Here is a 24,093-nt window from a genome sequence, read left to right on the forward strand (position 1 = left end):
AGCATTACTGTTGAAAAGTATTATTGCCGCATTTCCCCTCACCTGGTTACTAGTCGTCAGGAAAGCCTTTGTTTTTAGTTCGCATGGATGGGTGAGCTAAAGAGATGAACAGCAGTGTGTATGAGTTTCTCCGCACTGAGCCTCTGTGGGACAGTTTGACCATTTGTCTACAGCAAGCAGAGTAAACAGGCAGAACCAAGGCTTAAAATAACTCCCAGGCCGCATCACAGATGGCACCCGTGACCACATGACCTGTACGTCTCCAGCCGCTGACCCCACCCTCTCTTGTCTTTGATGTTTTAGGCGACGAGCTTCTGTTCCGAAAACGAGACGGCGACGTGGTCAGGTTCAACATCAGGACAAACCACACGACCGTTTTAGTAGAGAACAAAAAGTTTGTGAGTACTAAATGACCGCTGAATGTTCTTAATGTGATCCATCAACACCTTGATGATGCAGAGGCTCTTTGCCAGCCCGGATTCTCTAAAGTCGATTTGCGAAATGCATTTTCAAGCTGGTGAAATGGAAGAAAAAAAAAAAAGTTTGAGAGCGAGAATGAGATCCGGGATGTAAGTGTGGGGGGGGTCACGTGCCACTAAAGCTCTCACCCCTGTCCGCTCCTCTCCCCTCCCCAGGTAATGTACAAAGCCAGCAAGTACGAAGTCTCCCCTGACCTGAATTATGTGATGCTGGCCTACAACGTCGTCCCTGTGAGTCGCTGCTGTCGGTCTGTTTCCAAAACAGCGGGAAAGTCACACGGTCCGAAGCGTCACATGTGAGCCGGGAACTGCTGCATCTGGCCACTTGTGTCAGGAAGTCTTTTTGGGTCAATCTTATGGCCCTCTTGCCCATGTTCAAAAATATCCTGACAGTCTATTTCCTGTATCTTTGTACTTAATGTCTCAGGTCTGATTATGGAGGCCGGAGGAGATTCCAGACAAGATATTTAACAGAGTTAGCAAGTGTCAGAGTGTTAATGGTCTTATTTCACTCGCAGACTGGAAGACCTATTTAAAAATTCAAAAGTTACAATTAAAATAAAAAAACGGTAATAATGTGAAGTTGTACGCGCAGGATAAAGCAGAGCAGTTTAATTAGACTCAGTCAGCATACATTAGACAGACCTATCAGTTACTGAGGCTGTGGTCAGACGAGCATATTGCATTGTGGGTACTGCCTGGGCCACTGCTTTACTGGGGAGAATAACAGACTCAATTAAATTTGCCCCACTGTCACTGCTTATCAAGAATCCCGCCAGAGATGCTCGGCACAGCGCTGACTACAGAATGGGGGGGCTTCTGACTGCTTGTTAAAAAGCCCATAAGGCAGACGCTCGAGATCTTACCCCAAAAACTGGCTCCAGCAGACCACAGGGCCACAGCTGGAACCTTGGCCCTGGGGGGCTTCACAGCCCTTTGTACAGATAACAAGGCTGGGAGCTTTATTCCGGAGTTCTACTTCTAAAGGTGAGATAGAAATAACAATCCTAAGGATAGCAACAATTAAGCCCTCCACAAACCTTTCTGGTTTCAGCGCCCCCTAGTGTCTTGGAGGGTCAGCTTGATGTTACTGCTGTATCTGTGTTCCTCTCAGCCTGGGCATTTCGGACAGTAGAACTTAGCTTTGGCGAGGCCTGAATGGACTCATATTTGTGCCTTGAAACTACTCCCAGCATGCACTGCGGCTGTGCCTGCTTGCAGTTGCCGGAATGGAAATCCGTGGCTTAGAAATGTTTGCAGGCACAGGTCTCAGCACCTGCTGTCTATGTTAACTCTGTGAGCTTCTGCACCAAATATTTAGGAGCACGTGAGACACTGAGTCATGTGACCTGCTCTCCCCATAGCCCCGAAGTCAACAGTGAATTTGAGACACTGGCAGCGTACCCTACGCAATCATGAGATGGAAATGGGTTGGAAATTGTATTCTAAATGATATGCCTAACGCTACATAATTTTCTTTGCAGATCCCGCCTCAGGGGAGAGAGGGTGCGAGCGGGAGGAAACACGTGTCGCCGTGTAATTGTGTTGTCAAACTGTAAATGAAATATGCGCTTTCTTGATTATTTTTACAGCTTTATCAGCATTCATTCACGGCCTCGTACATCATCTGCAGCCTGATCACTCCGTAAGGAATCACTCTCCTTCACATTCTGAACGTTTGGTCAGCGCCGGTTTTTATAGCAGCAGGGTAGTTTAATCATTATTGTCATTATTGAATAAAATGAGCCCATCTGTGTTTGGAGTAAAAGCAGACTTCTGTGGCTGCTGCCACCTAGTGGACAGAATGGCAGAACGGCGATGACCCAGGTTAACCTTGTAAAATAAGTGCCTGTGCTTCTTTCTGGATCATTTACAAAGGCAGTATCTCTGCACTCAGCTTCTCTGGGTTATCACTACAAGATGACTGCAGAGAGGAATCTCCAATGACAAATGGAACATTTTATCACCAATGACAAAGTGAGACAAAGTTCTCTGTCCCCCCCTCCTACCCATACAGAGAGACGTGGAACCTGAACCCCCCCGAGGTGCGTCATGCCCAGCTACAGTACGCTTCCTGGGGGCCTAGGGACCAGCAGCTGGTAAGGATGGCCTGATATCAGCAAGCTTTTACCCATAATCCCACAGGTCTGAGGACACAATAGTGGGTGGTGCTTCTTGTTATGGTGTTAGTTATTATGAGGATAAATTTAATCTGACAGCAAGTGGACTCGTTTCCACTCTGATGACTGGGTATTTGGAGTATGATCGGTCATATTTATATATTTTCTTTTAAAGTTCACAAATACAAAATCACATTCTTCTGTCATAAATTTTGTGGACGTGTGTGTGTGTGATGCACTGGGTTGGTCTGGCACCCTATCCCCTGCGCTTTCTGAAAGAGGCTCCGAAATGAAAAGGGATGCAAAAAAGACACATATGTAGGTGAGAGGAAGCTTGCGGGAGGGGGAGGGGTCAGCCAGCATGCAGCCCTCCTAGATCTGGGGGTTAAGGGTCTTGCTCCAGGGTCCAACAGCGATATCAGTCTACCAGGCATTCGAACCAGGGAGTATCCGATTTCCAACACAGAATCCTGTCACACTGCCCCCTAAGAGCGTCTGGATTTGTGTGTCTGGGTCTGGGTCTGGGTCCGCTTAAAAGAACCACATAAGGACTGCCTATAAGGTACAGGTGAAGTGAACGATTGTGCTCGCTCTGTTCTACGGTAAAATTGTAACCGTTGATCGCTTGTGCATTGTAGGCGTCCCTGGACACAATACCAGTTTCACTGTGACATTAGGCCTGTAAACACTGGTAGGAAACATGGATAGCTGTATAACAGACACCCCCGGCAGCGTGATAGAGCTCGGTCAGTGACCCCGTGGGCAGTTAGGTACCTGAGTGGGAAACCATGGTCCCACGGTGTCTCTCATACGTCAAAAGACTGCAGAATTATTCCCTTTACCAGATGTACAGCAATAAATATTCCAAAATGCTAAACATGTAGGAAAAATGTCTTCAGATCTTTAGGATGGATCTGAAGGGCATCTCTGACTGGCCATTTCCAGATCGTTACTACTATTCATTAATTTGGATATAATGATTATGAGCATTCCAACAAAATTCATTTTCATTTTTTTAATTGCTCTGTCACAAGCTTTGCTGTAAGTCTCCGAGAAGGAAACAGCTTTGAAATCAGTTTGAAGTCAAGCCCAGTTTTGAAACTGCTACACATAGTTGTTTGAGTGCCATTTGCGATTTAACTGCTGTGTCCCTACATTTCAATACAATGATGCCAAGGGGGCAAAACACACACATTACATCAATGCGGAGTGCTTGTGTTATGTCCATGAGTTCATCCCTGACCGGATTCCAGCCATCTGTGAAGCAGACCACTCAGTGTACTGCACAGGCTTACGTCACCACAACACCACAGCGCCACCTGCAGGCTAGGAAGAGGTATGGCACTGTCTGGATGCAGAGCAAGCATTGGAAGAGATCCGTCATATTGTGGGGAAAAGTGCTTTGCAAATGAGGCCCCCTCCCTCCTCAAGGTGACCTAGACGGAGGCAGAAACGGGGGGTTCTCAGGGGAACGATAGCGGGGGGGGGGGCAGTGATTTCAGATGCTTCACGCACACACTGGTGGCGCACGGTGACGTCACCGGCTCAGTGTGCCGCTCCGAAGCTCTGTCGCGCCTTTCATCTCCCTCCTCCTGCTCTTTTCTTCCCTCTGTTTTGTTCTGAAAAGCCTCGAAAACCGCAGCGGAGCGTGAAATCCGTGGCAGGGGGACGCGTTCATAAACACAAGTGACTCAGCGCGTCAGATGCGGTGGGGGGGTTGGGGGTTATGTGCTCCATCTCAGCCCTGGGTTCCAGCTTAGTCTGACCGAGAGCGACGCCCTGAATATGCAGACAGAAAACGCTTGTTTTGCACAGCACAGGCCTGAGATCACATGTCCATCTTGACCTGCATGTTTGCAGAAGCGTTTGTCAGGCTGCAAAGGAATCCAACGCAACAGAACAACCATATTGACACCCGACCTCTGACCAAACGGTCCCGTTGTCTCAGTCCTCACACAGAATCCCAAGTACAGTAAACACAGCAGGAATTCAAGGGCCCTCATGCACTGAATCAGCTGGTTCTTTATCCATTCGTTCGCTGTATTTATGTCCTTCACAGATCTTCATATTCGAGAACAACATCTACTACCGGGCAGACGTTTCAAGTCGGTCCATACGCCTGGTGTCTTCTGGAAAAGAGGGAGTCATCTTCAATGGCCTGAGCGACTGGCTGTACGAAGGTGGGAACCGCTAGCATTAGTGTCCCACTACTTGGTCAGTTTGTTTATTGTTCAGACATTTGTGGACAAACAGTATTATCAGCGTGGAATACAGGAGGTGCCCATTACCAAAGCAACATCATTTCAGCATTTCTTAGAGTTAGTTTTCCATATTAATATTAACATTTGGACTAACAAAAAGAAACAAAGAACTGAAACCAACAAAACGGTACTAATTTAAAAAACCGAAGGAAATGCCACAGAGAATTTTGTTTCCTGGACTCTGGCAGACTGTCTCATCTCCTCCAAGAAGTCATTGTTCCCAGCTTTGTAATTTATCAAAATGTTTGTCTGTAGAGGTTACAGGATCTTCTACAGCTGCGTCTCCTCTTTTAGCTCAAAAAATAAATAAAATAACCCACACACAGGGGCATCTCAACAAGAAATGGGGCCTTTTTCAGAACCAGTCCGCAATCCCATTTCTGGGTTTTGTTTGGGTGACGCTGAGAGTCATAAAGTGCATGAAGGTGACAGTCAGTGCGATGTCACCATGATGATGAATAAATCCTGTCCTGCTGGATCTCAGTGATGAATCAAACAGGAGACAGTTCTGAACGTCACCTCGCCAGCAGTGCTCATCTCTTAATCACCCTGCCGGGCTCTCAGCAGAGCTCTAATGTAATTTACACCTGCCATTTTTTTCTGAAATATGTAAAGGCAGCTGAAACCTGAGCACAGTTAAATCCCCTATAGATACCAGCTGAACACTGAGCCGACATGGAGGCTAAAGGGGACTTAAATCCTCTATGGATATCAGCTGTACACTGAGCCGACATGGAGGCTAAAGGGGACTTAAATCCTCTATGGATATCAGCTGTACACTGAGCCGACATGGAGGCTTAAGGGGTCTTAAATCCTCTATGGATATCAGCTGAACACTGAGCCGACATGGAGGCTAAAGGGGACTTAAATCCTCTATGGATATCAGCTGAACACTGAGCCGACATGGAGGCTAAAGGGGACTTAAATCCTCTATGGATATCAGCTGTACACTGAGTCGACATGGAGGCTAAAGGGGACTTAAATCCTCTATGGATATCAGCTGTACACTGAGCCGACATGGAGGCTAAAGGGGACTTAAATCCTCTATGGATATCAGCTGTACACTGAGCCGACATGGAGGCAAAAGGGGACTTAAATCCTCTATGGATATCAGCTGAACACTGAGCCGACATGGAGGCTAAAGGGGACTTAAATCCTCTATGGATATCAGCTGTACACTGAGTCGACATGGAGGCTAAAGGGGACTTAAATCCTCTATGGATATCAGCTGTACACTGAGCCGACATGGAGGCTAAAGGGGACTTAAATCCTCTATGGATATCAGCTGTACACTGAGCCGACATGGAGGCTAAAGGGGACTTAAATCCTCTATGGATATCAGCTGTACACTGAGCCGACATGGAGGCTAAAGGGGACTTAAATCCTCTATGGATATCAGCTGCACACTGAGCCGACATGGAGGCTAAAGGGGACTTAAATCCACTATGGATATCAGCTGTACACTGAGCCGACATGGAGGCTAAAGGGGACTTAAATCCTCTATGGATATCAGCTGTACACTGAGCCGACATGGAGGCAAAAGGGGACTTAAATCCTCTATGGATATCAGCTGTACACTGAGCTGACATGGAGGCTAAAGGGGACTTAAATCCTCTATGGATATCAGCTGTACACTGAGCCGACATGGAGGCTAACGGAGACTTAAATTCCTGAGCCAGCATGGTGGGGATCATGGCCCTCTAGTAAATGCAGTCCTAGGTGACTGACTGCCTGTTGCATATTTGAAGAATCTTGGATCTTAGATCACAACACATCAATCACACTTTTAATTTTGTAATTAATATGAAGCAATTGTTTCTACTTTCAGTCTAAATATAAGAAGTGGTTACATGTTTATAGAACTGCTATAACATCTCAAAGGTAATGGATCATACTTCATAAGTATCGGATTTTGTAGTCCTTATCTCAGCAAATGGGATTAAAAAATGGAAACATCTGAGCTTCTAGAGTTAAATTTTTTTTACCCATGTATTATAATAGATTTCCAGCATAATACAGTTACAATGGTTTGTTTCTGGTCTGGATGAACAGAAGCGACTTTTTGCATGAAATGTTCGTACAGTTATGAGTTATGAGAACTGAAAGGAATTAGAGCATTCGTGAAAAGCAAAAAGTATAGCGTGATGAAATTGGAGGGAATTACTCATCAATTATGTTTTTTCACCATGATTTGAGGTGCTGGTTAGGAGCTGAGCCTGAGGCTCAGTTTGGGCGCACTGCACTGACGACTCTGAGGTCCGTGCTTTGACGTGTGCTTCCCGGAGGATTCCTCTCACTCACTCAAGGGCACCCTGTGGATCTTGGGACAATCAGGTTTCTGTCGAGTGAGAGCAGATCTTCCTGCAGGTGCCGCACAGCAGCTTGTCATCGAAAGGCTTGCTTCTCTGGGTTGTTTGGCAGTTAAGATGGAGTCTGTCATCCGGTGCTTCTTGACAGTTTAACTTGCTGAGGTGAGCAGATTCCAGACTTCCTTAGGATTGACCTGTCTCCTCTTTGAAGTCGTACCGCATCCCCTGTGGACTGGCCCATCTTCCCTTTGAAATAAACCCCTTTGGACCAGCTCGTTTTCCCTTTGAATCGACCAGTCTCCCCTTCAGACAGGCCCATCTCCCCATTGAATTGGCTTGTATCCCCTTCGGACTGGCCAGTCTCCCCTTTGAATCAGCCCATCTCCCCTTTGAAAAAGTCTGTGTCCCCTTCGGACTGGCTCCTCTCCCCTTTGAAAAAGTCTGTGTCCCCTTCGGACTGGCTCCTCTCCTCTTTGAAACAGTCTGTGTCCCCTTTGGACTGGCTCCTCTCCCCTTTGAAACAGTCTGTGTCCCCTTCAGACTGGCTCCTCTCCCCTTTGAAACAGTCTGTGTCCCCTTCGGACTGGCTCCTCTCCCCTTTGAAACAGTCTGTGTCCCCTTCGGACTGGCTCCTCTCCCCTTTGAAACAGTCTGTGTCCCCTTCAGACTGGCTCCTCTCCCCTTTGAAACAGTCTGTGTCCCCTTCGGACTGGCTCCTCTCCCCTTTGAAACAGTCTGTCCCCCCTTTGGACTGGCTCCTCTCCCCTTTGAAACAGTCTGTGTCCCCTTCCGACTGGCTCCTCTCCCCTTTGAAACAGTCTGTGTCCCCTTCCGACTGGCTCCTCTCCCCTTTGAAACAGTCTGTGTCCCCTTCCGACTGGCTCCTCTCCCCTTTGAAACAGTCTGTGTCCCCTTCGGACTGGCTCCTCTCCCCTTTGAAACAGGCTGTGTCCCCTTCGGACTGGCTCCTCTCCCCTTTGAAAAAGTCTGTGTCCCCTTCGGACTGGCTCCTCTCCCCTTTGAAAAAGTCTGTGTCCCCTTCGGACTGGCTCTTCTCCCCTTTGAAACAGTCTGTGTCCCCTTCAGACTGGCTCCTCTCCCCTTTGAAACAGTCTGTGTCCCCTTCGGACTGGCTCCTCTCCTCTTTGAAACAGTCTGTGTCCCCTTCGGACTGGCTCCTCTCCCCTTTGAAACAGTCTGTGTCCCCTTCCGACTGGCTCCTCTCCCCTTTGAAACAGTCTGTGTCCCCTTCGGACTGGCTCGTCTCACCATCAGACTGACCTGCGACCCCTATGGAATGACTGCTACTGGCAAACACAGTGTTCATGAACCCTAGCCCATGGGATTGGAATGGGCTGTGAAACATGGTACTCGAATCAATGAAGAAAGCAACAAAACAAAGTTTTTATTTCTGTCAGATTTAGTCAGAATACCAATGGGTAATGGTCACTAACCATACCAGTTTGCATATGGCCCTTCCCACAGGTGAACCTGATGACGTCATATGTTGTGGGGGGGGGGGGGTGTTTGTTGTGGGGTACCACCTAAAACTGAGTTTGTCTGGCCATATACTGGACTTGGATGTAAAAAAAGGAATGGGTGGTAGACCTTGGAATCGGTGTCCTAGGAGATGGTGGTGTGGCATGTTGTTGTGGTCTGCAAAGGCTGCATCAATGAGCCAGCTGTCAGGCTTAATTCACAACATTGCAGCTCAAACTCTTCCATATGGGGCGGCAGTGTTCGTTTTCCAGTGGCCTTCACTGCCACCCTGTGGTCATTAAAAGAACACAACATCATCATAAGAAGTTAGCTAAACACTAATGAGAAAATTTGTGGGGTTTTTTTTCTTATATTTTTCACTTTTGTTAGTAATATTAAAAAGCCGAGAAATCAGCAGCGAGGCACCATACTGATAAGCATGAACCTGCATAATGTGCCGATTTTGGTTGCAGGAAAATGTTTTTCCGGATTATTCTAGAGCGGAAAGACAGTCTGAGGGATGATGCAAGCCAGTGACAGAGGTCGGCTGGCTGGCCGGCGGACGCAGGGAGTTTAGTGGAAACCCGGAGCCCTAATCAGCCAGCGCATCAGTCTGCACCCCTCTGCAGGCCTGTGGGTTTAATGATCATGTGACTCATTTAGCAGAGATAGTACATAAACAAACAGTCCAGAGCCTGCTGTAAGAAAAGCTTGGGGGAACGAGTCTCCTCCAGGGTGCCACCAAAAGGTCTTCTGGGTTCCCCTGCCAAGGCTGGTTGCCTTGGGAGTCTCAGCCCCCTTTATTGTGAGCAGTGTTTGGTGCGGCACTTTGACATACATTTCACATATTGTCCATTTTCCATGTGCATCTTCGCGTCACTGAGCTGGAGCCGTGGGGGGGTCTAGATCACCTCACCCAATGTACAATGTCGTTGGTCGTTCCAGATGGCTCTTGACCCCTCGGGGGGGGATGCGCACAGCTTTCGGGGTCGTTCAGCTCGGCTCCACTCCTGCTCACGATGCATCTCTAATTAAATCAGAAGGTGAGCGGGCCTGTACCTGGCAATACCAAAGCAACGCAGCTCCGAAGCACTCAGGTCCTGTTCTTCAGCACGGCTATAGATCTGTCTGACGTATAGGAGGGTAACAGTGTCAGCCATTTCTTATGTTAAAGACATAATGAGCTCTGTTACGATGGTTGGTTCCAGTTGGCAGTGTGGTTCAGAGTGTGGGGTTACTGTTTGGTTAACAGCCTGCATGGAGCTGCCAACTGGTGACACTGGTCAGTGATTTCCTCTTGTGGTAAGTGTTAATTCCTTCAGTGGGTTTTGGATCAGACAGTCATTCTCTCACTGCGTTTCCCGTGGGATAACTGCAGTTTCACATCCCAGCGAGATTCTCACGTACGGTCTCTGCTATTCCATGTCACGCTATCAGGTTCCCTGCGTCGTCGACTGGGGAATATGCTGTTCACCTTCATCCCTGAATCTTTCTCACCGTCATAAGCCTTCTTGTGAAATTTTCGAGAGAGCTGTCAGAATGGGAATAGAATGCCTCCGTGATCACAGGGATCCATTTGACCGGGAATCAGTGATCAGCGGCAGAAGGGTTAGGACCAAGCAGGGCCACGATCTTGCTCCCAGGGTCCAACAAATCAGTCTGCATGGATTCAAGACTTTTTAAGAGGAGTTGGGGACTGGAGTATTACTCTCACATAGCCACTAACCTACATTTCAGTAAGCTAGTTCCTGGGAGCCTCCTGACTGCATAGCATTACTTTGCTAACCCCGTCACCCACATCCCTGTTTAATACGACTTTTCTGAAGTTGCCAGAAAAAGTCTAACATAAAATCGAAAAAGGTGACTTTCCTCCCACACAGCTTATAGAGTGACGACTTGCGCACATTTGCGCTTCCTGTTTCAGGCTCTTTCTGGTCACACTGTGTCCAGGGGCAGCTGGCTCCCTTCCTGGTGGCAGCCTCACAGCGGTGTGTTTGTTTACTGTGCGTGTGCTGCTTTCTCCGCATAGTGGATCTATTAGCTAAATGCGCATCTCTCTGACTCATCACGTAGTCTGCATCTCGGGTCACAAACCCTGGGAGCTCCCCAGGCATGTCATATTTTGAGGAGATTATGTCACTTCCTCCAGGGACAGTCAATGACAGAGTGCCTGTGCTTGTGTGTGTGTTTGCAGAGGAGATATTCCAGAGCTACATTGCTCACTGGTGGTCACCGGATGGTGCCAGGTTGGCATACACCACCATCAATGACACCCTGGTACCCAAAATGGAGATCCCCATGTTCACTGGCTCGGCTTACCCAACTGGGATGGAGTACCGCTACCCCAAGGTACCTCTGTGGGAGTGTGGCCTGATCTGGTACTGCTGGCAGTGGGACTAGAAATAATCTGTCATGCCTCTGGTTCCCCCTACAGGCAGGGGAGCAGAACCCAGATATTTCCCTGTATGTGGTGAACCTGAATGGACCCCTGCACACAGTGGAGATGAAGCGCCCAGAGGACCAGAGGTTTGGGTACGTTCTCAACATGCTGCTACCGCCAGCAGCTGTCGCAGTGAGGGAATTTGCATTTCAATATAATCATTTTTATTACATTGTATTAATTTTCAACGGAACAAAGACCATGGGAAAGTAAAGCTGACAAGGCAGATCTACCAAACATGCTTTTTCTGAAGTTTTGATACTAAAATTAAATGAGGTTGCAATCCTAACGACTATTCTTTTAAGGCCATAAAATAGGCTATGAAGCAAAAACTTTTTAAAACCACACAACCTGCGGAGAGTGATTTGTGGCGTACCTCAGGGCTCTGTACTGGGACCAAGACTGTTTTTATGTGTTTGAAGGACATATATATATATACAAAGTAGATGAATGCTATATTTTTTTGGAAAACCAGAATAAACACTGCACATCTTATTTAAAGCACAAGCATGATGTTTTCAATTTCTGCAACTGAAATAGATGAGCTAGATCGAGCTAGAGGAAATCCCGCTGACCTCGCCTACAGCTCTGCTTACCTCACTTCAGGAAGGATGCTGGTGCTGCAGTTCTTCAGTCTTCAGTCACAGGGATTCCTAATCTTATAGCATCACCATGCAAGGTTTGAAGTGCTAAATCTCATAAGTCTCCAACAAAGGAGACTGAAGGGAGATAAAAAAAGGTCAACCCCAATGGCCACTTGACTGCTATGACTGATCTGAGAGCACAGGATTACAAGTGAAGACTGCCTGTGCTAAATGAGAACAAAGAGCAATAGGTCTGTAAATTTGGGGCTTATTAGATACCCTCACTAGCGGCATGGAGGAGACATATTCCCCTGATTTACTCACATCGCAGTTATGCATTAAATATTACAATGAGCAACACAGGATTAATGGGCTCCTTGTGGTCACAATATTTCTGCTTGACATACAATTCCAACTTCAATTTTACAGACTATAAATGAGCCATTTGTACAGATGTTGTTTTATGGAGGTTTACAGAAATGTATTAGACCTTTCATACATGGGGTTGACTGTGTTTCTTGTACCAGTCCTTCCTGTAGTCTTCCTTGCTATACCAGGCCTTTCAATACCCGGCAAGTCTCCCTGTTAGTACTAGGTGTTCCTGAGCCAGTCCTAGAGCCTCCCTGTTTTATACCAGTCCTTCCTGTAGCCTCCCTTGCTTCTGCAGGCCTTTCTGTAGCCCCTTTGTCTGTACCAGTCTTTTCTGTAGCCCCTCTGTTTATACTACTCCTTCCTGTAGTCCCCTTTGCTGTACCAGGCCTTTCAGTACCCCTCCAGTTTGTACCAGTTCTTCCTCAATCCTCCCTGTTAGTACTAGGTGTTCCTGTGCCAATCCTACAGCATCCCTGTCTTATACCAGTCCTTCCTGTAGCTTCCCTGTCTGCATCAGTCCTTCCTGTAGTCTCTCTTGCTTCTGCAGGCCTTTCTGTAGCCCCTTTGTTTGTACCAGTCCTTTCTGCAGACCCTCTGTTTATACTACTCCTTCCTGTAGTCCCCTTTGCTGTACCAGGCCTTTCTGTAGCCCCTATTTATACCAGCCCTTCTTGTCTCCCTGTCTGAGCCAATCTCCATTTCTGTCTTTCTTCTAAGCCCATGTCAACAATTTCACTCCTTCACAGGGAGTATTACATAACCATGGTGAAATGGGCCACCAGCACCAAACTGGCTGTGAACTGGCTGAACCGGGCCCAGAACATCTCCTTCCTCACTCTGTGTGAAGCCACCACCGGCGTCTGCACCAAGGTAACACTGTGGCGACAGGACAACATTTTCTGCGGGGCCCTGGGATGACATAAGTAGAGACCCCTATGTGGGCCATTTGAGCTGTTTTTGGAACTGAAGGAGAAATAAGAAGGAATTGAAAACGATGGAACATCAATAATATGCTAATCAAAGCTCAGGGTGCCAGCGGTGGATCTTTTTGATGAGGGTGGTGGCAGGAGTACTGTCGGTAAAGTTCGCCAAACGGGGATAGAGGGGAATTATGCCGGTGGACCAATCAACAAAATTTAAGATATATCACTATAGACTATAATATTGAAAACCGAAATTGTTATGTAAATGGATAGAGTGGACTTTTGATCTATGTGCTTTGTTACTAAAAAACAAGAAGCAGAGATCAGCAGGAGGTCCCTTAAATTGCATGGCCCCACCAAAACTCCACGCCTGAAGATGGCCCTGGATGTGGTAGTGGCTGAATGGCAGCCTGCATGTCGAAGGAGATCCTCCTGAATTGGCATGGGTGCTGGGTGGAGCAGAACTGCACTTACCATTCCGGATTGGGAGAAAGCAGAGTATAGTTATTGTATTAACTATACGTTAAATCAACTTAAAGTTAAATACACTATATAAATATACTGGGCTGGGAGTAAGGGACGGGTCATAGTGAGTTATGGGGCAGCTCAGTGTTGTGTTTGCAAGATGCTTGATCTTATGGATGTTTGTCTCCAGTCGGACTTCATCCGCAAGCGATGTAAGTTAGTGGACTCGCTCGTTGTCAAGGTTCGTGACCTTGAGGAGCAACTGGCTCTCATCCGACGCAACACGGAGTAAAAGGAGAGAGTTAATACGCCTTTTAGGTAGACGGTGTGTACGTCAAAAGCGGGGAGGGGGGAGAATGAAGAACCGATAGGTTGAGAGAGCTTGGTGAACATACGTCATAGACATATGTAAGGCGTACACAGTTTACAGAGGCAGCATCACTTGACGTGACGATGTCTAACCGCTTTCAGGTGCTTCCAGCTTTAGAGCCGGAAGAGACTGGGGAGGCAAGTGGGGCCTTGGGCACCAAGGAGTCCCCTCCCCCCAGGAGGAGGGAGGTTGTGGTAGTAGGGGATTCAGTTATTAGCGGTGTAGATAGTTATGTGCGCACCCATGATAGAGGGTCCTGTACAGTGTCTTGCCTGCCTGGTGCCGAGGTAGGGGACCTTCTGAATCATGTGCACAGGCTTTTGGCTCCAGCTGGGGTGGATCCAGTGGTCATGGTGATTAAACACATGGCTAAAAGGGTGGTGTAGAAAGAGGGGTTTAGGTTTATGGGGCACTGGAAGACCTTCTGGAACAGCTAGGACCTGTTTAAGCCAGACAGGTTGCATCTGAACCAGAGGGAAACCATTGTATTGGGGAGGCGTATGGGTAGAGTAGTTGAGGAATGTTTAAACTAGGGACGGGGCAGGGAGGTTAGTTAAGAACATAGGTGGGGGAGACGGAAAGCCAAAATTAATATTAAAAGTGGGCGCTGTAAAAGGCCAACCCTTTGCTGTCTGTAATTAAATGCTAGGAGTAATAGAAACAAAATTCATGATTTAGAGGCTTCTATTTCATCAGACTCTTACAACTGAAACATGGATGAGTGACAGTGATGGAGAAGAATATAATATGGATGGTTATACGTTGTTCTGTAGAGACCGGATAGGCAAGAAGGGAGGTGGTGCTGCAGTATATATAAAAGAAAATTTGCAGGCAAGGGAGCTCACTGATAACAATAAAAGTACAGAAGCTGTATGGATAAAAGTAGATGCTAAAAACCCAAATGGCCTAATTGTCGGGGTTTGTTATAGAGCATTTAATGTAGCTGCAAAGGAAAGCAAAATGTTGTACAGTGATATCAGGATTACAACTAATAAAAATTATGTGGTCATTATGGGTGATTTTAATATACCTGGGATATAGTGGGACATAGGCCAATCAGTTTAACTTGCATAACTAGAAAAGTATTGGAAACTATAATCCAAGGGAAAATGGTAGATTACCTGGATTCAAATAACATTCTGAGGGATAGCCGACATGGATTTAGGAGAGGTAGATCTTGTTTAACTAATTTATTTCAGTTCTTTGAGGAAGCTACAAGAGAAATTGATCACAAAATGGCCAACGATGTGATCTACTTAGATTTCCAGAAGGCATTTGATGTTGTCTCCCGCAAACAGCTCTTGCTTAAGCTCAAGGCTGTAGGGATTTTAGGAACTGTGGCAGCTTGGTTTGAAAACTCATTAACAGACAGGGAGCAGTAAGTAGCTATTAGAGGCACAATGTCACAGTGGGCCTGCGTTCATAATGGGGTACTGCAGGGTTCAATTTTAGGACCACTATTGTTCCTAATTTAAATTAATGACATTGACACCAATACGTACAGTAATCTGGTTAAATTTGCTGACGACACCAAGGTGGGTGGTGTAGCAGGTACTGATCTAGCAGCAGAGAGTCTACAATGGGATCTGGATTTAATTAGCGACTGGGCTGATACCTGGCAGATAAAATTTAACGTAGATAATTGTAAGGTAATCTATGCAGGGAGCATAAATATAAAATACAGATATTTTATGGGTTCCACTCAAAATAAAGGTAACTGATTATGAGAAAGTCCTCGGTGTGTATGTTGATGCTTCCATGTCTCACTCTCGCCAGTGTGGGGAAGAAATTAAAAAGGCCAATAGGATGTTGGGTTACATCTCTAGGTGTGTGGAGTTTAAGTAAGGGGAGGTGATGCTAAGATTATACAATTCCTTGGTAAGACATCACCTAGAATACTGTGTGCCGGTTTGATCACCATACCTTAAAAAGGATATTGCAGCCTTTGAAAGGGCTCAGGGTAGGGCTACGAGAATGATCCCTGGTCTTAGAGGAATGTCTTATGAGGAGAGGTTAGCTGAGTTGAATCTGATCAGCCCCGAGCAAAGGAAACTAAAGGGGGACATGATCGAGGTATATAAGATTCTAACAGGTCTGGATGCTGTTCAGCCAAATGGCTACTTCAATATTAGTTTAAATAATAGAACTTGTGGCCATAGGTGGAAATTGAGAACATTTTAAACTGGATTTGAAAAAAACACTTCTTTACGCAGAGTGTAGTTAGAGTATGGAATAGTCTTCCTGTTAGTGTAGCACAAGCTAAAACCCTGGGTTCCTTTAAATCAGAGCTACAAAAGACTTTAACAACTCTGAGCTATTAGTTGAATTCTCTCCAAACAAGCTTGATGGACTGAATGGCCTCCTTTCATTTGTAAATTTCTTATGTTCTTTAAAAAATTAGGATCTCACTTTAGGACTTTCCCTGGGAACTTATTTGATCATGACACCATCCATCCATCCACCTTCCAACCGCTCCTCTTTAGTTTTTTATATTTAGTGTTGCAGGATTATGGTTGTGCCAGTTCAAATAAAGTCACAAGTTTAGTACCGCAAAAACTCACAACAAATTAAATGGAAGTGTATGGAATTCTGTTAATGAGGCTTTGTTCATGGATTTATCCATCCATCCATCCCTCCATCCATCCATCCTCTAAACATCCTGATCGGGGTCAGGTGATGGATTTACACATGGGTTTGTTTATTCTTTTCAGAAACATGAGGATGACAGCGAAAACTGGCTTAACAGACAGGTATGTGACTTAGTTACAGGCCGAACAATCCTATTCGTCATTTAAATAAGAACAAACTTTCAAAAATTAAAGCCCCACCTGAGATATGACACCAGAATAATGAGATCTGCTGATGAAATCCACAATATTGAGCACATCCATTTCCACTCCTGTCATGTGAAAGCGAAATTCAGAAGTGATAATGCGATGCATAATTCGGCTCTCGGTTATACTGGTAGCGCAAAAGGATTTCACGTTAATGCGTTTTATGAACTGAAATAAATACGCTGAGGAAATCCATATTTATGTAAATTTAAATTGAACCTGGGGTGGGTGTCGCGCGCTCGCTGTGAGTACGATGGTGCGAGTCGTGCATACGTGTGAGTTACGGCGTGGCGAGCACTCAGCAAACACGATCACGCTCACAGAACGAAGCCCCCTTGTTTGCCAAAGATGGACACAAGTTCTTCTTTACAAGAGCCATTCGTCAGGGAGGAAGGGGGAAGTTCTTCCATATCTCAATGTCCACCCTGCAGGTAGGACCCTATTTTTGCATGTATACACTCGGGGGTGGTGGGGGGGGGGGTTTCTACACTCATTATCCCACATTGGGCAGATCCTGGCAGGAGCAAGATCTGTAATTGGGCAGCATTTCTTGAGGGGGTGCCAACTGTCAGTACCAACCCTAACCGTGGCAAGCTTCACCGAGTGAGGGGGGGGAGGGGGGGGGGGATGGTGGCAAATCTTGCCTTGGTCACCTGATGGACTTTAGCCAGCACTGCACATTGAGGAGCTGAAGGATGGAGATTCCATCCTCCCGTCTCGTTGTCGCCCAAAGCCAAACTCGAGCAGCGACAGCCTGCAGTCCATCACCTCAGGAGACTGGGACGTGACGGAGATCCTGGGCTACGACGAAGTCAGCCAGTCGGTGTGAGTGTCACCCCACCATGCTGCTCTCCTACCCCCCATTTCCAATCTCCTCTCTTACCCCATTTGAAAGCTGATTGCCCCCCCCCAGACTGCCCCCTCCCCTGTCACTCACCAAATCAAACACATCATTAGCTAATGACAAGGTTGACTCCTCTGTATCAATTTTGGTCCTTCTTATGCCCCGCACCTTAAAAAGGAATACCCTGGAATCGCCCCTGGCTTACAGAATAACTCATGCATCCCCAACGCCTTTCTGCAATTATAATTCACCTTCCATTTTTAGCCTCATTAATATACTTTAGAACTTTCAAAATGCAGACAGAAATGAGAACTAGAGAGTTATTAGTCATACACCAATTCATGTCTGACAGATATTTCTTGAGCACGGAGGATGGGCCCAAACGAAGGCACCTCTACAGGTAATTACTTTAATTAGTAGATTCTGAGACCGATCAAAAACAGTCCAGTTTACATGGCAAATGACTAAAAGTTGGACTGCTTGACCAAGTGTGGCGGTTGACGTTCCAGTGCAGATACCACCGGACAGTTCAACAAAGGGTGCCTGTCCTGTAACCTGCCTGCCTGTGGCTACGTGACAGCGTCCTTCAGCCGTGACATGCAGTACTTCCTCCTGTCCTGCAGAGGTAGGTATGCCCGCCGCCCCTCAAGCCCCCAAGGCCGCCAGAGGCGCAGCCCCACTTTCCGATCCCCCAGTCTCGCTAACTTTGCAGCGTCACTGTCCTCGCATAGTAATCCTGTAAAAAAACTGAAAGAAAAAACCTCACTCCTTCATCCTGCATTTAAACACGGAGAAACAAAGAAAGAGTGTTTTGTGTATGGTGTGTACAGACATTCAAGACTTCATTAAGTTGGCATGGAGGCTCAGCCGGTAGCATTGAAACCTCAAGGGCTGGAGCTTCGAATCGGACCTTCACTCTAACTATGAGAAGTCTGTATGGCCTGTCTTGCGTGTATTTCCTCCCACAATACAAATGACATGCAGAGCTAGCTAACAAGAGTTAGCATCTCCAGACTGCCAATAGCGTGCGAGTACATGTGTCGCACAATGGACCGGGATCCAGACTTGGGTGTTCCCTACCTTGTGCCCTGAGCTGCTTTGGATCGGCCCCAGGGTTCCCCACAACCCTGCGCAGTACGGTCAGAGTCTATAAAGTGAGGTAACCACAACCAGGAAAGTTCGAGGGGTTCTATGTGTTGAGTAGCGCCACACGAGGGAAGCGGTCCTCGCCTTGCATGCTGAGAACTCAGTGGCATTTCTGACCAGTTTAACAAGGGCTTCCATTTTCGGTTTCAGTTGTGACATACAGGATGAGACATCGCTGAGCTCCTGCTCCACTGATTGGGTCTGGTTGTGGGCGCACAGACATACCCCCCCCCCAAAAAAAAAACAACAGTCTGTTGCAATGGGATCATTTGTCACAAATAATAAGGGAACTGTGAATGGACAAAGCAAACATAACCTTCCGAGTCCCTCACACAGCCTCCTCTCCATTTATTGTGGATCTTAAATAAGACAGATTGGAAAAAAATAACAGTAACCTTGTTCAGTCCGTGTGGAAGCACACTGTAGTCCAACAGGGGTCACTGTAGGGAGACATATGTCAGGAGACCCTGTCTGTCAACCTTGAGATTTAAAATAGATTAGACAAAAACTCTGTGTCCCGGAGACAGTTTGCTCCCATTGCATTCAATCTCTCCTTTTTCCAAGGTCCTGGTGTGCCCAGTACGGCGGTCTACAGGACCAGTGACCAAATGAGTGAGTACCATCACCACAGATCAGCAGTCCAAGAGTGCAGGACGGCCATGTTTGTTGGAAGGATGACATGTTGGTAGCGTCTGAAGATGATTCCATGGGGGATGCGTCAGTTTCTCTGGATTTTAGAACATTTTAATCTGCTCAAAGGGACATTTTTGTGCAGTCTAATTAGGAGGAGCATGGCTGACATGACTGTGACAGTAATCTCTGCTGGAGCACCCTCTGAAGCATCCTGTCACCTCAAGACAAGTCACCGAATCTATCCGGACAAACGGCCGGGTCTCGCATGGAGACCGTCGCACGCGGTTACTGAACCTGAAATCATTTGTTCTTAGTTTGACTATTTATAACCCAGTTAAATATTTATGGCAGCTCCGTGTGATTCTGGTCCTGGCGGTTGGGCGACTGGGAGCCATGTTGGGTGCTGGGTGGTTCTGATGTGCAGTGTGGGCCTCAGGCATTCCTCGGGGAGGGGGTGTTGGGCTTTTCTGTCCCCGCGCATTTGAAAGGAAGAAGCAAGAGTGTCAAGGAAGGTCAGCAGAGCAGAAGTGAGGATAATTTGCAGATTTGCCCTTTCCCTGTTTGTATAGTTGTTGTAGTAATGCCACAGAATACAACAGCATGACTGTTCTATAGCACCAGGAACAGATTTCAAGTCCCCGTCTTTAATCACACCCTATCTGCTACCTTCCTCTCTGCTAACTTCCATTAAAGATGTGATTCTATTGGCTCATCAGTATTCCACTTCCTGCAGTGGTGGTACTAGGGCCTTGTATCAGGAAGCTGTAACTCAGGACTACCCGAAGAAACGTATGAAGTGTGAGATTTATGCTAAAGAGATCTGTCTGCAAGCCTGATTGGTTTTTCTTTCATTGCAGAGGTTCATGACCTGGAAACGAACCAGGAGCTCAATCAGACGCTCAGCTCCATGCAGATGCCGAAAGTGGAATATAGGGAAATTACCGTAGACAGTCAGAGTATGTGTCTGTTACTGCCGTCACAGAGCCTTCCACGTACACCCGTTTCTCAATTAGGGGTGAATTTAATCTCGCTTTGGATGGAAATTGGATTTTGAAACCAGAAGGGCAGGTTTACTACTCCGCATTCCTGCATCTCGCATTCTGAGTCAGCTTCCCCTGAATGCCGATGGCTGTCGACTGAAGTTTGTGGTCTTTTTCCAGAATACATACTGAAGGTGCTGAAACCTGCCGGCTTCTCCGACACCTCCCACTACCCCCTGCTCCTCCTGGTGTGAGCATCCCTGACACACGCACACATCACACAGACGTTTGTATTTCTGTCTTTCTTCCAAAGCCAATCAGTGGCTGTGTTTACCACAACTCAAACCACACATTTGGGGGCCCCCTGTTGGCTAAACAACAAACCTGCCCCCCACCCATTCACCCCTCCCGCGCTCCTCCACCACTCCCTCATCCGTGCTTTCAGCTTGGTGACCTCATTGTAAATCAAAATAAGAAGCTGGTTACTCTCTCCCCACATGAACTAACCACAAACGCTTTTTCTAATCACAAGGCTGACTTTGCTATATAACATGGTGGGGGAGGGGTGTCATGAGGCAGAAACAGCTGGGCGCGAAGTGGGGCTCAGATGCTGTTAATCCCCCCCCCCCAGAGATGGGACGCCGGGAGAACAAATGGTCACGGAGCAGTACAAAGTGGACTGGGTCACAGTTCTGATCAGCAGCTTCGGGGCCGTCGCCATTTCTTTCGATGGGCAGGGGAGCGGCTTCCAAGGGTCAAGCCTCCTGCAGAAAGTTCACCACAACCTGGGACCTTCTCAGGAGAAGGAGCAGCTTGAAGCCCTCAGGTACAGCTGAGAAAACAGGGCAGTATGAAGGTGGCCCCCACCAGCAGATATTCAGCAGCAGTCTAAGCACTGCTATTATGTGTCGATATCGAGAACTTAATCTCATCCACGATTGTACAGAGCTGGTTTGATGTTTGTCAGCCAGATGAAAGGTTTTAATTGAAAGGCCTAATGAACCCTAATGAATTCTCTACTTTTGATCCATTTTAGAAGCTTTTCAAAGGAGCCTTACATAGACAAAACACGCATCGGAGTTTTTGGCCAGGTAATTATCTTGGTTTCTTTTGTCTTTCTTTTGTTGAGACGTGTGTGTGACCCAGTAAAACCTCCTCATGTTTCAATTTCAGGATCCAGGAATGCGTGTGCACGTGTGTTCTGATCACACCAGTATTCATAAACGGAAAGGCTGGGTGTTACTGGAGGCAAATACTGGAGATGGGAACGGTCATCTTCCGCTAAAAAAAGCAGGGCACTGCATTGGTGCACTGGTTTCTGGGTAATGTAAGGGCGCTTAGACACAAAAAGCCTCCCTTCAATTAAAATGAGATTTTACGTGATTATACTTGCCTTCTAGTATACTCTATTCTCATGACATCACACCTAAAACACTGGTTTTACAGGCCTGTCTGAAAGATCCACTGTGATACACAGCACCATCAGCCCTGCAGCTCTATATAAACACTGACGCTCAGTAGCATGCACCACCTTCTGGTCACTTATCAGAATGCGATTTGGTTACATTCCCAGGTTTCCACACAAAACCTCAAGGAGCGGCTGGACTCCTGGGAGGCATGTAATCAAGTTAGGTTTCACCAAAGACATGAAGGGAAAAACTAATGAACCAGACTGACTGCATACATTTAACAAGGTGTTTAAAGGCTTGACACTTGCCCATAATGCCCCATGAGGAAAATGATAGCAGGGCACTGGAGCAATACAGTGACACGTGACTAAACGGCCACCACGTCTCACTGCCTTCCCACAAATCCCCGTGATTTTTGGTGTACCGCACTGTGGAGAACATTGGACAGTTTCTTTAAAGAGGGGACTAAGGGAAGCACATCGTCTGAGCTGCAAAGACCCATCATGGTTTCATTTGTAAAACCCGAGGTAGAATCGCCATAATAATACGCGTGTCCTAAAAGTAGCAGCAAATCGCTGGTTCCAGATCCGAGGTGGGAGACAAATGTCTCCTCTCTTGCTGACAGTGACTGCAGGCCAAATCGCTGGAGAATAAAATAACCTTTTCGTTGTACTTCTGTTTCTGTTCCGTGTCGTGTTTAAATACTTCAGTTTGTGTAGATATCAGTGACCAGCCAGCCTACATGCCAGTCTGTTGGCATCAGAGATCAGTGACTAGGGAGGCTAAAGATGAAAAGCACATGTGCGAGATCAAAGCCAAAACTTGGAGGAGTGAAGGTGATTGGGCTGCCGCTTGGATGAAGGGAGGGGAACACGATTTTAAAAGGGCACAGCAGCCCATTTCACAAATCTGTTGTGTAAAAATAAGTACGAAAAGCATTAAGTATGTTTTCTTTCTTTCTTTCTTTAAACGACTCTTTTCACATGAGCTTGCAGAGGAAGTTGCAAGTTTTTATTTAAACTCAGGTTTAAATAAAACACCACCCAATCAGTTCCAGCTGTGCTAATGACCGCCAGCCAATCAGGTACCTGGTTGCCTCGCCTGCTGATGTCCTGTCCTGTAGGGCTAACGAGCAGCAGCTGAGATTATTAAGCTAGAGCCAGTGGAGTGCAGCTTCTGCGCATGTCCGTACTTCTATTATTACTGTTCCTGCCTCTGGACACATGGGGAGCGAGACACCTCGTCCTTCGCGTGGTCTTTTATCTCTGCAGGGCACATCAGCGTCAGATCAAATTTCTTATTAAAACACCAAAGTGAGATCTAATCGGTAGCCATTGCCAGGGTAGTTTGACTGGACACTGATCACTGCTGGTGTGTCAATAGACCTGGGTTTAACCCTCAAGTTAGCTCAGTCTATTCATGTTCATATATTCATGTGGGCACCGTTTGGTTTGATCAGAAGGATGCAGGTTCGAATCCCAGGGTAGTCACAGTGGTTTTACAGTGGTCTCTTGAGCAAGGCCCTTTACCTCTGTTTCAGCGATGATTTCACCCTGCCGTTTAAAAAAAATGTCTCTCTTTCGACAAAACCATCTGCGAAATGTGTCATCATTACCTGATTTCAGAAAGCTGGGGTTGGCGCAGTGACAGCGGTTCACACCAAAAAATGTTACTGCCTGACATAATGAAGTGCTGTCCTCTCACAAGCCCCCGTCCTAAGGCTAAGCATGGGCGTTTCCCTGTTACCTGCAGGTTTATGGAGGGTATTTAAGTACCCGCTTACTAGGCGCCGAAGATTCACTGGTGAAGTGCGGAGGTGCCGTTTCACCCATCACGGACTTCAGACTGTACTGTGAGTGTCGAGCTGGCGGGGCGTACAGCACAGGGATGGGGGGGACGTGCTGCCGTATAATTTGGGAAGTAGTTTTTTGAAAACAGCAGCCAGGAAGCAGAGGTGGATCTTGAGAAATGTTGCCCACCGTTAGCCGTTGGACATGGTTTGGAACTGGCTGTCTATTAGTGGGATCTCAACCTCACTGTTCATTCATCATATGATCTGCAGTTTCCAGCTTCTGTCAGCGATTGGTTATTAAACGCAAATGAGAAGGGATGACTGGCCAGAGCCCTCGCCTCGCGACAACAGTCAAGCCTATACTAGGATTTTTGAATCCCAGGTTTTATAGACCAGCTTCAGCTCCAACAGCTGATAAACACAACCCTTCTCTCACTCCATTATCCAGCCACGATTCCCAGAGCAGTACTGGATAACTGCACCTCGTTTTTAAAATCTTAAGCGGAGCCTCACTATTATGGACCTGATCGAGTCTTAAGAGCTGCATAACCGCATGCCTTCTCCTCCATAGCATCTGCCTTCTCGGAACGGTATCTGGGGCTCCCCAAGGCGGGCACCATGGCATACCGGGTAGGTCTGACCTTCTCGCTTTG

The 24,093-nt window shown here is 46.9% G+C and overlaps 1 protein-coding gene across 3 annotated transcripts in view; it reads left to right on the plus strand.

The window, feature by feature from the left end:
• LOC125740642 (dipeptidyl aminopeptidase-like protein 6) overlaps positions 1-24,093 on the plus strand; it is a 122,578-nt gene that overhangs the window by 96,079 nt on the left and 2,406 nt on the right. For all 3 annotated transcript variants that reach the window (XM_049012084.1, XM_049012082.1, XM_049012083.1), the window contains 20 exons: positions 304-398; positions 636-710; positions 2,072-2,124; positions 2,497-2,578; positions 4,659-4,779; positions 10,843-10,997; positions 11,083-11,180; positions 12,791-12,914; positions 16,514-16,552; positions 16,960-17,067; positions 17,370-17,461; positions 17,833-17,880; positions 17,990-18,105; positions 19,191-19,238; positions 20,117-20,215; positions 20,420-20,489; positions 20,871-21,065; positions 21,276-21,330; positions 23,401-23,500; positions 24,012-24,070. In XM_049012084.1, the coding sequence (XP_048868041.1) occupies positions 304-398; positions 636-710; positions 2,072-2,124; positions 2,497-2,578; positions 4,659-4,779; positions 10,843-10,997; positions 11,083-11,180; positions 12,791-12,914; positions 16,514-16,552; positions 16,960-17,067; positions 17,370-17,461; positions 17,833-17,880; positions 17,990-18,105; positions 19,191-19,238; positions 20,117-20,215; positions 20,420-20,489; positions 20,871-21,065; positions 21,276-21,330; positions 23,401-23,500; positions 24,012-24,070 (1,832 nt within the window). The remainder of the gene's footprint in view (positions 1-303; positions 399-635; positions 711-2,071; positions 2,125-2,496; positions 2,579-4,658; positions 4,780-10,842; positions 10,998-11,082; positions 11,181-12,790; positions 12,915-16,513; positions 16,553-16,959; positions 17,068-17,369; positions 17,462-17,832; positions 17,881-17,989; positions 18,106-19,190; positions 19,239-20,116; positions 20,216-20,419; positions 20,490-20,870; positions 21,066-21,275; positions 21,331-23,400; positions 23,501-24,011; positions 24,071-24,093) is intronic.

Source organism: Brienomyrus brachyistius, chromosome 4, assembly GCF_023856365.1.
Source record: "Brienomyrus brachyistius isolate T26 chromosome 4, BBRACH_0.4, whole genome shotgun sequence".
Lineage (NCBI taxonomy): Eukaryota > Metazoa > Chordata > Actinopteri > Osteoglossiformes > Mormyridae > Brienomyrus > Brienomyrus brachyistius.